Source organism: Panulirus ornatus, chromosome 3 (assembly GCF_036320965.1).
Source record: "Panulirus ornatus isolate Po-2019 chromosome 3, ASM3632096v1, whole genome shotgun sequence".
Classification (NCBI taxonomy): Eukaryota; Metazoa; Arthropoda; class Malacostraca; order Decapoda; family Palinuridae; genus Panulirus; species Panulirus ornatus.
The window spans coordinates 65,025,268-65,041,669 of NC_092226.1; the positions used below are offsets into that span (position 1 = coordinate 65,025,268).

Sequence of the window (16,402 nt, forward strand, 5' to 3'; positions counted from 1 at the left end):
AATGGGGGTTCTGCCTCAGTGTTGCCATATTCTTTTTAAATCAAAGAAAGTGATCAGTGATAAATCATTTCAACAAAGCCTTGTAATTCCCCTAACTAGCTTTAGTGAGTTAGGCCACTTCAACTGGTGTGAATAAGAAACTATAAGTTAGCATATATCAATAACCATTTAATCTAACTGCCATCATTCATAACAATTTGTCAAAAACCTTAAGGCATATTACTGGGTTAGTGGATATTGCAAAGAATTCATTCATATACATAGAGTGGTGAAGGATGGAAAAACTTAAGAAACACTCATCTAAAGAACAGCTGAAATATAACCATCATGAACACTGTAACTACCATGGGTATTATCTATCTATATCTCTGATGCCTGCTCCCTTAAGGAATTCCCTTAATGGGGTGGCCAAAGCAAAAGGGTCTCCATAAATGGTGAACTCCAGTGCCAATTCTTAGCCTTCAGTGCCTTAACCATAACAGGCCACTGGCACTGGGCAACTCTAGTGCAGTGTTTTCAGAGGCTTCTACCTAATGTTCTACCAACTACTTGTACCTAATGTTCCAACCTACTACTTCGACCTAATGCTCCTGCCTAATGTTCTTACCTGCTACTACGTAAATTCTACCTAGTGCTCCAGCCTAAAGTTCCTACCTACTACTTCTGTCTACTGCTTCTAACATTTTCCTAAATTGGCAAGGCTAGCACACTAGGTTATCAACAGGAAAATCTAGAATCATGAAGATTTAGTTAAGTGTTATGTGTGACAAGGAGACTTTGTATGTTTGTGGATAGAAAGCCAGCAGTCCATGTGTGGATGAGGCCGAAAGAAAAGACAGCTACCTGGGTCAGAGAAGTTCAATATGACAGGTACTGAAGTGCTGGCTCACTATGCAAACATCACTTACTCCCTGATACTCAGGTGGGAAGTACTGGTTGGTGGTTTCCTACCAACAACTATGTTTCCATAGGATAGAACAGACTTACTTAAAAAAAGTCATTAATTGGAAAGACTAATTCTACACTTCATTAATTCAACAACTGGGTAGATTTTTAGAAGACAATATGGGTCTTTAGGCGACCAGTGGGATTCAAGTGGCTAACCTTTGGGTATAACAACAGACTGAACCTAGCTTCATTACAGTTGCACTGGTAATGGGATCTAAGATGATTTTATAACAGTCATTCTCCATATACCTAATACCTAATTTGAATTTTGAAACATTCAACATGTGACCTCAGAAAGTTTTATGTTGATAGTACTTGAGATATAAGTGTCAAACCTTGGCTGCAAGCATCATTAATGCTCAAGACTCCCATTTGGCCTAGAAGTTTTTAAAGTAACACCAACCAAAGTGCAAACATAAGTTAGGTATAACTTAGCATAAACAATCAGAATTACAAGCTCTAACTTGAAGAATGTATAGCACAAATGCCTGGCTTCTTATAAACAAAATTCTGGTTAAATAATACATAATCCTTCGTGGCACAAAAGATTCTTAATTCTATACACAGTTAAAACCATACAGTTTAACATTAATAAAGCAACTACAAAGGTATGTGCTATAACAATGTGAAAGTAGTGCGAAGAATTGAGGGTTAGCAAATTGATTTTAAACAAAAATAAAGCTAGTAAAGTAAAGAAAATAATTTCATTAAAGACATGTAACCAAGTATTAGTAACAGTGTTGGAATAAAGGTTAAAGATATCTTTTGAATCAGCTCAAAAATGCAATTGAAGAGAAATTTATTGAGAGAGAGAGTGGAGATTCAGGAATGGCTGTGAGTGATACCTTGGTCGTTGAGAGTGAAGGGAGAGCTGGGAGAGGTAGGGAATGTGATACCTGGCTGAGTGAGAGCTTGAAGTCCCGTTGTGCTGCCACCAGTCATGGCTGCCAGTGACGCTAGGTTCTGCACGTTCACACCCAACCCTGTGCATGAACACACACCACCAATGTTAGTCGGGCACACAGACATGGATATTAAATTCATAGGAAGAGGATGTAGAGTTATAAAAATTATCACACTTAAGGACTGTCTCATCTACAGGGTGATGGTTAATTGCAATGAATGAGCGACACTGTACAGTGACATAACAGCTGGTTTTGTTGTTCTTTCCAAAATAAACTTCAACAAGAAAACAGAGTCCATTTTACCTGTATCTTTACGTTCATGAAAACATTAGGTAAATACTTATGAGTAAATAATGATATACAAAGGTAGATCGATTTACATAAATACACTTGTCATATTTATAATAATCACATAATACTGATTTCCATATGACATAACTCTTGGAAGGTTTACAAGCAGGCCTTGCTCAATATAAAAAAAAAAAAAAAAAAAAAAAAAAAGGCAGAGAGAGAGAGAGAGAGAGAGAGAGAGAGAGAGAGAGAGAGAGAGAGGGGGGGGGGGGAGGAAGCAAGGGAGAGAGAGAGGGAGGGAGAGAGGGGGGGGGAGGGAGGGAGCAAGGGAGAGAGAGAGGGAGGGAGAGAGGGATAGGGAGAGAGGGAGAGGGAGAGAGGGAGGGGGGCAGAAAGGGACAGAGAGAGAGAGAGAGCTGAGTACCTACCTAACAAAAAGTAACTAAAAGTTGATCTTGCCACTGAGAACGGTTAGCATGTGTGTTCACCTAGTCTCATTCTTGTTTCACAATACTTTATTGTAGTTACTTTATTGTAGTGTCATTCTCTGATGCTACACAAACAGCAATGATGCCTCTTATCTTGGGTTCATGTGTAACACTTTTCACCATTTCTCTGGGGTTCTCTTAACTCACTGAAGCTGATATCCTACACAATGCACTGAATACTACCGGTAGTTAACTAAGGCTGTGACATATATAGTTTGGGGCACTTAAAAATCACGAGTACACTGACCAAACGAGTAGCGTGTCAGGAAGTATCTACTCGCAATGCAGACAATGCTTCACCCATATTTTCTTCTTTTACTCAAGTTACTTAGTAACCATTAAAATGTTGTGTATCATTATTGTGCTTCCCAGGCAGCAAAGAAGATGTAGGTAATGTAGACAGATTTATATGACTAAAGTAAACAAATGCATAATAATGGAACACATGTTATTGGGCATTATATCATGACTGCATAATGAGACATGCATACATTACAGTTAAGGGGATGCTTCATACACTTGATAGGGATAAAGCTTGAACATTTAACAATTTCATCACACGCAAGTAGCGTGTTACTATACTGATAAGAATACAATGCTTTTCAGAAAAAAGCTTTCCAATAATAAGACAGAACAAGAAAATTCTTTTCAAATCTATCAAAAACTGCAGTCAATGGGTTGAAGGTTTCAGTAATCATTCCTAGCTGATTTCTCAAATCCAATGGGTAAAATACTGAAGAGTCTCTCCTCCTTCCCCAGCTATCTTACTGGGCCCTAGAATAAATTTTTGTTTGGTATATTTCTTATAAACCGTATCTAGCAAGATTCTTGTGATTTGATTACTTTTTTCTTCCATGCTGTGGAGTTTTTAATCCTAAAACATTTTCTTTAATTCCTTTTGTATGCTGCCATACATACATAATCATATAATTATCTCTTCTTCATTCCTGACTGGATATTTCAAGTTTTCAATCCTTCATGACACACTGTGTTCCACTTCCTCAGTGATACATGATTTTACCTGAAGTGGTTAAGCCACATTTGAAAAGTCACCTTAGGCAAAGCTGTACCATCATTAGTACATGAAAATAAGTACAAAGATGTCAGGGAACTTCTCATTTCAAAGGTGTCCAACATTTCTTTCCTGCAGCCTTGAAGCTGTAGAATCACCATAAAGAAGGTCCCAAGGTTAGGAAATAAAGAAATCATATTTCACTTTCTCAAATCTACTTGGACAATTCTGAGCTCTCTCCAGCTTATTACTTTTAACTTCCTTAGATGGTGACATAGGAGCACTCAATTCTGCTTTTAAATACACTGAATAATTTCATTATCAGCTTCCTATCACTTAAAGTCAAGTTGTTATTAGAGTGAACCCTCAATCCACCAGACTAACTGAGGTGAGGGTCATTCATAAGAAACCAAATTCCACTATATCCCAAATTTTTTTATTGAGGAAATTTAATAAAAGTAATATTATGTAATGGACTTCTTTATATTAACTGAGATGGCATGGGCAGCTGAGGCCCTAATAAAAGCCATACCATACATAAATGCTATATATGTATGTACATATGTGTGGATATGAGTGGATGGGTCTTTCTTCGTCTGTTTCCTGGGGATACTTCACATGTCGCGGGAAATGGTGATCAAGTAATATATATTATTTATTTACTTGTTTTGCTTTGTTGCTGTCTCCCGCGTTTGCGAGGTAGCGCAAGGAAACAGACGAAAGAAATGGCCCAACCAACCCCCATACACATGTATATACATAACACATCCACACATACAAATCTACATAACCATACATCTCAATGTACACATATATATACACACACAGACACATACAAATACACACATGCACACAATTCACACTGTCTGCCTTTATTCATTCCCATCGCCACCTCGCCACACATGGAATAACATCCCCCTCCCCCTCATGTGTGCGAGGTAGCGCTAGGAAAAGACAACAAAGGCCACATTTGTTCACACTCAGTCTCCAGCTGTCATGCAATAATGCCCGAAACCACAGCTCCCTTTCCACATCCAGGCCCCACAGAACTTTCCATGGTTTACCCCAGATGCTTCACATGCCCTGATTCAATCCATTGACAGCACGTCGACCCCGGTATACCACATCGATCCAATTCACTCTATTCCTTGCACACCTTTCACCCTCCTGCATGTTCAGGCCCCTGATCACTCAAAATCTTGGTCAATCTTTCCTCATTCATTATCTCCATGTGACCAAACCATTTCAAAACACCCTCTTCTGCTCTCTCAACCACACTCTTTTTATTACCACACATCTCTCTTACGCTATTATTACTTACTTGATCAAACCACCTCACACCACATATTGTCCTCAAACATCTCATTTCCAGCACATCCACCCTCCTCCGCACAACTCTATCCATAGCCCAAATATATATATAAGAGCAAGGTTATTAGGTACAGTAGGGTTGAGGGTCAAGTCAATTGGGAGGTAAGTTTGAATGGAGAAAAGCTGGAGGAAGTGCTTTAGATATCTGGGAGTGGATCTGGCAGCGGATGAAACCATGGAAGCGGAAGTGAATCATAGGGTGGGGGAGGGGGCGAAAGTTCTGGGAGCCTTGAAGAATGTGTGGAAGTCGAGAACATTTTCTCAGAAAGCAAAAATGGGTATGTTTGAAGGAATGGTGGTTCCAACAATGTTGTATAGTTGCGAGGCGTGAGCTATGGATAGGGTTGTGTGCAGGAGGGTGGATGTACTGGAAATGAGATGTTTGAGGACAATATGTGGTGTGAGGTGGTTTGATCGAGTAAGTAATAATAAGGTAAGAGAGATGTGTGGTAATAAAAAGAGTGGTTGAGAGAGCTGAAGAAGGTGTTTTGAAATGGTTTGGTCACATGGAGAGAATGAGTGAGGAAAGATTAACAAAGAGGATATATGTGTCAGAGGTGGAGGGAACGAGGAGAAGTGGGAGACCAAATTGTAGGTGGAAGGATGGAGTGAAAAAGATTTTGAGTGACTGGGGCCTGAACATGCAGGAGGGTGAAAGGCGTGCATGGAATAGAGTGAATTGGAACGCTGTGGTATACTAGGGTCGACGTGCTGTCAATGGATTGAACCAGGGCATGTGAAGCGTCTCGGGTAAATCACGGAAAGTTCTGTGGGGCCTGGATGTGGAAAGGGAGCTGTGGTTTTGGTGCATTATTACATGACAGCTAGAGACTGAGTGTGAACGAATGGGGCCTTTGTCGTCTTTTCCTGGCGCTACCTCGCACACATGAGGGGGGGAGGGGGTTGTTATTTCATGTGTGGCGGGGTGGCGAAGGGAATGAATAAAGGCAAACAGTATGAATTATGTACATGTGTATATATGTATATGTCTGTGTGTGTATATATAGGTATACGTTGAGATGTATAGGTTTGCATATTTGCATGTGTGGACATGTATGTCTATACATGTGTATGTGGGTGGGTTGGGCCATTCTTTCGTCTGTTTCCTTGCGCTATCTCGCTAACGCGGGAGACAGCGACAAATCAAAATTAAAAAATATATATTTATTTATATTATATATATATATATATATATATATATATATATATATATATATATATATATATATATATATCCCTGGGGATAGGGGAGAAAGAATACTTCCCACGTATTCCCTGCGTGTCGTAGAAGGCGACTAAAAGGGAAGGGAGCGGGGGGCTGGAAATCTTCCCCTCTCGTTTTTTTTTTTTTTTTTTTTTTTCCCCAAAGGAAGGAACAGAGAAGGGGGCCGGGTGAGGATGTTTCCTCAGAGGCCCAGTCCTCTGTTCTTAACGCTACCTCGCTGATGCGGGAAATGGCGAATAGTATGAAAGAAAAAAAAAGAATATATATATATATATTTTTTTTTTTTCATCCCTGGGGATAGGGGAGAAAGAATACTTCCCACATATTCCCTGTGTGTCGAAGAAGGTGACTAAAAGGGAAGGGAGCAAGGGGCTGGAAATCCTCCCCTCTCTTTTTTTCCCCAAAAAAGATGGAACAGAGAAGGGGGCCAGGTGAGGATATTCCCTCAAAGGCCCAGTCCTCTGTTCTTAACGCTACCTCGCTATAGCGGGAAATGGCGAATAGTATGAAAGAAAAGAAATTTATATTTTCATATTCACATTATTTGCTGGAAATCCTCCCCTCTCATTTTTTTAATTTTCCTGAAGAGGAACAGAGAAGGGCCAAGAGAGGATATTCCCTCCAAGGCTCAGTCCTTTGTTCTTAATGCTACCTCGCTAATGCGGGAAATGGCGAATAGTATGAAGAAATCTTTTTCACTCCATCCTTCCACCTCCAATTTGGTCTCCCACTTCTCCTTCTTCCCTCCAACTCTGACACAAATATCCTCTCTGTCAATCTTTCATCACTCATTCTTTCCATGTGTCCAAACCATTTCAATACACCCTCTTCTGCTGTCTCAACCACACTCTTTTTATTACCACACATTTCTCTTACCCTTTCATTGCTCATTTGATCAAACCACCTCACACCACATACTGTCCTCAAACATTTCATTTCCAACACATTCAGCCTCCTCCACACAACCCTATCTATAGCCCATGCCTCACAACCATATAACATTGTTGGAACCACTATTCCTTCAAACATACCCATTTTTGCTTTCCGAGATAATGTTCTTGACATCCACACATTCAACGCTCCTAGAACTTTCACCTCCTCCCCCACCCTATGATTCACTTCCGCTTCCATGGTTCCATCCGCTGCCAAATCCACTCCCAGATATCTAAAACATTTCACTCCTCCAGTTTTTCTCCACTCAAACTTACCTTCCAAATAACTCATCCCTGAACCTAATAACCTTGCTCTTGTTCACATTTACTCTCAACTTTCTTCTTTCACACACTTTACCAAACTCAGACACCAACTTCCGTAGCTTCTCACCAGAATCAGCCACCAGCGCAGTATCATCAGCGAACAACAACTCACTCACTTCCCAGGCCCTCTCATCCACAACAGACTTCATACTTGCCCCTCTCTCTAAAACTCTTGCATTCATCTCCCTAACAACCCCATCCATCCATAAACAAATTAAACAACCATGGAGACATCACGCACCCCTGCCAAAAACCGATATTCAATGGGAACCAATCACTTTCCTCTCTTCCTACTCATACATGTGCCTTACATCATTGATAAAACCTTTTCACTGCTTCTAGCAACTTACCTCCCATGTCATATACTCTTAAAACCTTCCACAAAGCATCTCTATCAACCCTATCATATGTCTTCTCCATATCCATTAATGCTACATATAAATCCATCTGTTTTTCTAAGTATTTCTTACATACTTTTTTGAAAGCAAACACCTGATCCACACATCCTCTACCACTTCTGAAACAATACTGCTCATCCCAATCTGATGCTCTGTACATGCCTTTACCCTCTCAATCAATACTCTCCCATAAAATTTCCCAGGAATACTCAACAAACGTATGCCTCAGTAATTTGAACACTCACCTTTATCCCCTTTACCTTTGTACAATGGTACTATGCATGCATTCCACCAATCCTCAGGCACTTCACCATGCTCCATACATACTTTGAATATCCTTACCAACCAATCAACAACACAGTCACCCCCTTCTTTCATAAATTCCACAAATACATTTATATATTCATTATACTCAACCACTGTTTCCCATGTTAACGAGGTAGCTCCAGGAAACAAAGAATGGCCCATCCACTCATATACACATAAAACACCCATGCACACACATATACGTATATACATATACATATCAACATACATACATATACATATATACACATGTACATATTCATACTTGCTTGCCTACATCCATTTCTGTTGCTTCCTTGCCGCACAGGAAATAGTGTCGCTACCCTCTGCTTCAGCAAGGAATAGCCAGGAAAACAGGCAAAAATTCTACATTCGTTCACACTTAGTCTCTAGCTGTCATGTGCAATGAACCGAAGCCACAATTCCCTTTCCACATTCAGGCCCCACAGACCTTTCCATGGTTTACCCTAGATGCTTCACATGCCCTGGTTCAGTCCACTGACAGCACGTCGACCCCAGTATACCACATTATTCCAATTCACTCTATTCCTTGCACACTTCTCACCTTTCTGTATGAACGTTCAGGCCCTGATCGCTCTAAATCCTATTCACTCCATCCTTCCATCTCCAATTTGGTCTCCCGCTTCTCCATGTTCCCTTCACCTCTTGACACATATATCCTCTTTGTCAATCTTTCCTCACTCATTCTCTCCATATGTCCAAACCATTTCAACACACCCTCTTCTGCTCTCTCAACCACTCTTTTTATTTCCAGATATCTCTCTTACCCTTTCATTACTTACACCATACAATATCCTCAAACATTTCATTCCCAATTCATCCACCCTCCTCTGTGCAACCCTACCTATAGCCCATGCCTGGCAAACACATAATTGTTGGAAATACTATTCTTTAGACATACCCATTTTTGCTCTCCGAGATAACGTTCTCTCCTTCCACACATTCTTCAACGCTCCTAGAACCTTTGCCTCCTCTCCCACCCTGTGACTCACTTCTGCTTCCATGGTTTCATTTGCTTCTAAGTCCACTCCCAGATATCTAAAACACTTCACTTCCAATTTTTCTCCATTCAAACTTACATCCTAACCAACTTGTCTCTCAACCCTAATGAACCTAATACCTTGCTCTTATCCACATTTCCTGCCAACTTTCTCCTTTCAAACACTCATCATTATTTATCTATCTATTCATTATACTTTGTCGCTGTCTCCCGCGTTAGCGAGGTAGCGCAAGGAAACAGACGAAAGAATGCCCCAACACACCCACATACACATGTACATACATATACGTCTACACTTGCACATATACATACCTATACATTTCAACATATACATATATATACATACAAAGACATATACATATATACACATGTACATAATTCATACATGCTGCCTTTATTCATTCCCGTCGCCACCCTGCCACACATGAAATGACAACCCCCTTCCCCCCTGCATGCGCGCAAGGTAGTGCTAAGAAAAGACAACAAAGGCCACATTCGTTCACACTCAGTCTCTAGCTGTCATGTATGATGCACCAAAACCACAGCTCCCTTTCCACATCCAGGCCCCACAAAACTTTCCATGGTTTACCCCAGATGCTTCACACACCCTGGTTCGATCCACTGACAGCACGTTGACCCCAGTATACGACATCATTCTAATTCACTCTATTCCTAGCATGCCTTTCACCCTCCTGCATGTACAGGCCCTGATCACTCAAAATCTTTTTCACTCCATTTTTCCACCTCCAATTTGGTCTCCCACTTCTCCACGTTCCCTTCACATCCTTTAAAAATACCCATTTTTGCTCTACGAGATAACATTATTGCCTTCCACACATTCTTCAGCACTCCCAGAACCAGAACCTTTGCCCCCTCCCCCACCATGTGACTCACTTCTGCTTCCATGTTTCCTTCCGCTGCTAAGTCCACTCCTAGATATCTAAAACAATTCAATTTCTTCAATTTTTCTCCATTAAAACTTACATCCTAATTAACTTGTCCCTCAACCCTACTGAACCTAATAACCTTGCTCTTATTCACACTTACACTCAACATTCTCCTTTCACACACTTTACTAAACTCAGTCACCAACTTCTGCAGTTTCTCACCTAAATCAGACACTACAGCTGAATCACCGGCAAACAACGAGTGACTTACTTCCCAGGCGCTCACATCCACAACAGGCTGCATACTCGCCCCCCTCTTGCATTTACCTTCCTAACCACCCCATCCATATAAACTTAATCAACAATGGGGACTTCACTTACCTCTGCCGTAAACCGATATTCATCGGGAACCAATCACTCCTCTTTTCCTACTCGTACACATGCCTTACATCCTTGGGAAAACATTTCACTGCTTCTAGCAACTTACCACCCGCACAATATACACTTAAAACTTTCCACAAAGCATCTCTATCAACCCTATCATATGCCTTCTCCAGTACCATAAATGCTACATACAAATCCATTTGTTTTTCTAAGTATTTCTCACATACAATCTTCAAAGCAAACACCTGATTCACACATCCTCTACCACTTCTGAAACCACACTGCTCTTCCCCAATCTGATGCTCTGTACATGCCTTTACACTCTCAATCAATGCCCTCCCATATAATTTCCCAGGAATACTCAGCAAACTTATGCCTGTGTAGTTTGAAGACTCACCTTTATCCCCTTTGCCTTTGTACAATAGCACTCTATAAGCATTCTGCCAATCCTCAGGCACTTCACCATGATCCATACATATGTTGAATTTCCTTACCAACCAATCAACAACAAATTCACCCACTTTTTTAATAAATTCTGCTGCAATACCATCCAAATCCGCTGCCTTGCCAGATTTCATCTTCCGCAAAGCTTTCACTACCTCTTCTCTGTTTCCCAAAACATTCTTCCTGACCCTCTCACTTCGCACACCACCCCGACCAAAACACCCTATATCTGCCACTATATCATCAAACACATTCAACAAACCTTCACAATACTCACTGCATCTCCTCACTCCATCACTATTTGTTATTACCTCCCCACTTGCCCAATTCACTGATGTTCCCATTTGATCTCTTGTCTTATGCATGTCATTTACCTCCTTCCAAAACATCTTTTCAATCTCCATAAAATTTAATGATACTATCTCACCCCAACTCTCATTTGCCCTCTTTTTCACCTCTTACACCTTCCTCTTGACCTCCTGGTGCTTTCATCTATACATTTCCCAGTCATTTGCACTATTTCCTTGTATCATCCAAACACCTCTCTTTTCTCTTTCATTAACAACCTTATTTCTTCCTCCCACCACTCAATACCCTTTCTAATCTGCCCACCTCCCACCTTTCTCATGCCACAGGCATCTTTTGCACAAGCCATCACTGCTTCCCTGAACACATCCCATTCCTCACCCACTCCCCTCATGTCATTTGCTCTCACCTTTTACCATTCTACACTCAATCTCTCCTGATACTTCCTCACACAAGTCTCCTTTCCAAGTTCACTTACTCTCACCACTCTCTTCTCCCCAACATTCTCTCTTCTTTTTTGGAAACTTCTACAAATCTGCACCTTTGCCCCCACAAGATAGTGATCAGACATCCCTCCAACTGCCCCTCTCAGCACCATTAACATCCAAAGTTTCTCTTTTAAACGCCTATTAAATAACACATAATCCAATAACGCCCTTTGACCCTCTCTCCTACTCACATAGGTATACTTATGCATATCTCTTTTTAAACCAGGTATTCCCAATCACCAGTCCTTTTTCAGCACACAAATCTACAAGGTCTTCACCATTTCCATTTACATCACTGGACACTGCACGAACATCAATTATACCCTCAACTGCCACATTACTCACCTTCGCATTTAAATCACCCATCACTATACCCCAGTCTCATGCATCAAAGCTGCTAACACACTCAATCACCTGCTCCCAAAACACTTGCCTCTCATGGTCTTTCTTCTCATGACCAGGTGCAGAGGCACCAATAATCATCCATCTCTCTCCATCCACTTCCAGTTTTACCCACATCAACCTAGACTTTACTTTCTTACACTTTATCACATACTCCCACAGCTCCTGCTCTTGTTCTCTCCCCAGCGCCTGACTTTACTCCCAAGACTTTCCCAAACCACTCTTCCCCTTTACCCTTGAGCTTCATTTCACTCAGAGCTAAAACATCCAGGTTCCTTTCCTCAAACATAATACCTTTCTTCTCATCTTGCTTCATCCACATACATTCAGACACCACAATGAACGAGGTGGGGTTTCCAGCCCCCATAATCCCATCATTAGGGGAGATACAGAAAAAAATATAACTGTCAGTTGATATACAATGAAGAGATGTAGCTAGGACACCATCTGGTAAACAAGTGACTACCTGAATGTAGGTCAGGTGTGTTCAAGACTGGTAACAAACATATAAACTTATTATGTGGACAAGAAGGGGAACTGTTCATAAATTTCCCTTCTTGTCCACAAATAAGTTTATGACATGCTTGAAACCAGACTTGAACACACCCAACCTACATTTGGGTGGTCACTTGTTTACCATTTGGCGTCCGAGCTATGTCTCTTCGTAGTATATCAAATGACTATTACATTTTTTTCTTGCATCTCCCCTGATGATGCGATTATTACATGAAAGTGCACTTGGGAACTTATCTTTTTCATTTTCCTGTGGACTCATAGGAATATACTTGATCATGTGCTCAATTGTGATCCTTTCCAACATACACAGACATATACATATATACACATGTACATATTCATACCTGCTTGCCTTCATCCTTTTCTGGTGCTACCCAATCCCACAGGTAATAGCACTACTACCCCCTGCTTCAGCAAGGCAGCACCATGAAAACTGACAAAAAAGGGTCACATTTGCTCATAGTCAGTCTCTAGCTGCCATGAGTAATGCACCAAAACCCTAGCATGTGTATGTATATATGTACTATGCATACATGTGCATGTATGCATATGTGTGTTTATATGAGTGGATGGGTCTTTTCTGGTGCTACCTTACTGAAACAGTAGTTGGTGATCAAGTATACTATCTATTTCATTTATATTATACTTTGTCGCTGTCTCCCGCGTTAGCGAGGTAGCGCAAGGAAACAGATGAAAGAATGGCCCATCACACCCACATACACATGTATGTAGTACATACACGTCCACACACGCACATATACATACCTATACATCTCAATGTATACATACATATAAACACACAGACATATACATATATACACATGTACATAATTCATACTGTCTGCCCTTATTCATTCCCGTTGCCACCCCGCCACACATGAAATGACAATCCCCTTTCCCCTTGCATGTGTGCGAGGTAGCGCTAGGAAAAGACAACAAAGGCCACAATCGTTCACACTCAGTCTCTAGCTGTCATGTATAATGCACCAAAACCACAGCTCCCTTTCCACATCCAGGCACCACAAAATTTTCCATGGTTTACCCTAGATGTTTCACATGCCCTCGTTCAACCCGCTAACAGCACGTCGACCCCGGTATACCACATCGTTCCAATTCACTCTATTCCTTGCACGCCTTTCACCCTCCTGCATGCTCAGGCCCCGATCAATCAAAATCTTTTTCACTCCATCTTTCCACCTCCAATTTGGTCTCCCACTTCTCCTCGTTCCCTCCACCTCTGACACATATATCCTCTTGGTCAATCTTTCCTCACTCATTTTCTCCATGTGACCAAAACATTTCAACACACTCTCTTCTACTCTCTCAACCACACTCTTCTTATTACCTCACATATCTCTTACCCTTTCATTACTTACTCGATCAAACCACCTCACACCACATATTGTCCTCAAACATCTCATTTCCAGCACATCCACCCTCCTCCGCACAACTCTATCTATAGCTCATGCCTCGCAACCATATAACATTGTTGAAACCACTATTCCTTCAAACATACCCATTTTTGCTTAACAAGATAACATTCTCGACTTCCACACATTTCAACGCTTCCAGAACTTTCGCCCCTCCCCCACCCAATGATTCACTTCCGCTTCCATGGTTCCATCCGCTGCCAAATCCACTCCCAGATATCTAAAACACTTCACTTCCTCCAGTTTTTCTCCAATATCTAAAACACTTCACTTCCTCCAGTTTTTCTCCATTCAAACCTACCTCCCAATTGACTTGCCCCTCAACCCTAATGTACCTAATAACCTTCCTCTTATTCACATTTACTCTCAGCTTTCTTCTTTCACACACTTTACCAAACTCAGTCACCAGCTTTTGCAGTTTCTCACATGAATCAGCCACCAGTGCTGTATCATCAGCAAACAACAACTGACTCACTTCCCAAGCTCTCTCATCCACAACAGACTGTCTCCCCCCCCTCTTGCTTTACCTTTCCTAACACCCCACCCATAAAACTTAATCAAAAAAGGGACCCCCTTTCTCGCCGTAAACCATATTCATCGGGAAACCAATCACTCTTTTTCCTCTCGTACACATGCCTTACTCCTTGGGAAAACATTTCACTGTTTAGAACCTTACCCCCCGCCAATATCATTTAAAACTTTCCACAAAGCATCTCTATCAACCCTTATTCCCTTTCCGTACCAAAAAATGAAATACAAACCCTTTTTTTTTTTAAAGTATTTCTCACATACAATCTTCAAAGCAAACACCTGATTCACCACCTCTACCACTTCAAAAAAACCCACACTGCTCTTCCCCCAATTGATGCTTGTCATGCCTTTACACCTCAATCAATTTCCCTCCCATAAAAAAATTTCCGGGAAAATATCGCAAACTTATCCCTGTGTAGTTTAAAGATACCTTTACCCCCCTTTCCCTTTTGTACAATTTGCACTCTATAAGCATTTCCCAATCCTCACATTCCCATGATCCATACATATGTTGAATTTCCTTCCCAAACCAATCAACAACAAATTCACCCACTTTTTTAATAATTCTGCTGCAATACCATCCAAATCCGCTGCCTTGCCAGATTTCATTTTCCGAAAAAGCTTTTCCTACCTTTCTCTGTTTCCAAAAACTTCTTCCTGCCCCTCCTTCGCACCCACCCCGACCAAAACACCTATATCTGCCATATATCATCAAAACATTAACAAACCCCCCCCAAAATACCACTGCTCTCCTCACCCCATCACTATTGTTATTCCCCCCCACTTCCCCCAAATTTCCCTGATTTTCCCCATTTGATCTTTGTCTTATGCATGTCATTTACCTCCTTCCAAAACATTTTTTTCAATCTCCATAAAATTTAATGATACTTTTCCACCCCAACTCTATTTCCCCTCTTTTTCACCTCTTCCCTTTCTTGCCTCCGGGGTGCTTTATCTAACTTTTCCCCAGTATTTGACATTTCCTTGTATCTCCAAAACCTCTCTTTTTCTTTTCATTAAAAACCTTATTTCTTCCTCCCACCACTCAATACCCTTTCTAATCTGCCCACCTCCCACCTTTCTCATGCCACAGGCATCTTTTGCACAAGCCATCACTGCTTCCCTGAACACATCCCATTCCTCACCCACTCCCCTCATGTCATTTGCTCTCACCTTTTACCATTCTACACTCAATCTCTCCTGATACTTCCTCACACAAGTCTCCTTTCCAAGTTCACTTACTCTCACCACTCTCTTCTCCCCAACATTCTCTCTTCTTTTTTGGAAACTTCTACAAATCTGCACCTTTGCCCCCACAAGATAGTGATCAGACATCCCTCCAACTGCCCCTCTCAGCACCATTAACATCCAAAGTTTCTCTTTTAAACGCCTATTAAATAACACATAATCCAATAACGCCCTTTGACCCTCTCTCCTACTCACATAGGTATACTTATGCATATCTCTTTTTAAACCAGGTATTCCCAATCACCAGTCCTTTTTCAGCACACAAATCTACAAGGTCTTCACCATTTCCATTTACATCACTGGACACTGCACGAACATCAATTATACCCTCAACTGCCACATTACTCACCTTCGCATTTAAATCACCCATCACTATACCCCAGTCTCATGCATCAAAGCTGCTAACACACTCAATCACCTGCTCCCAAAACACTTGCCTCTCATGGTCTTTCTTCTCATGACCAGGTGCAGAGGCACCAATAATCATCCATCTCTCTCCATCCACTTCCAGTTTTACCCACATCAACCTAGACTTTACTTTCTTA

At 41.2% G+C, this 16,402-nt stretch overlaps 1 protein-coding gene across 45 annotated transcripts in view; it reads right to left on the reverse strand.

Annotated features, from left to right (window-relative positions):
- LOC139762916 (CUGBP Elav-like family member 1) overlaps positions 1-16,402 on the reverse strand; it is a 464,351-nt gene that overhangs the window by 125,878 nt on the left and 322,071 nt on the right. For 32 of the 45 annotated variants that reach the window (XR_011715864.1, XM_071688195.1, XM_071688391.1 and 29 more), the window contains one exon: positions 1,794-1,931. The exons of 5 other annotated variants lie outside the window; for them this stretch is intronic. Coding sequence is in view for 39 of the 40 variants with exons in the window: in XM_071688195.1 (XP_071544296.1) it covers positions 1,794-1,931 (138 nt within the window). In the remaining variant the exon portion in view is untranslated. The remainder of the gene's footprint in view (positions 1-1,793; positions 1,932-16,402) is intronic. 8 more of the 45 variants (XM_071688328.1, XM_071688286.1, XM_071688541.1 and 5 more) reach the window with 1 other exon arrangement.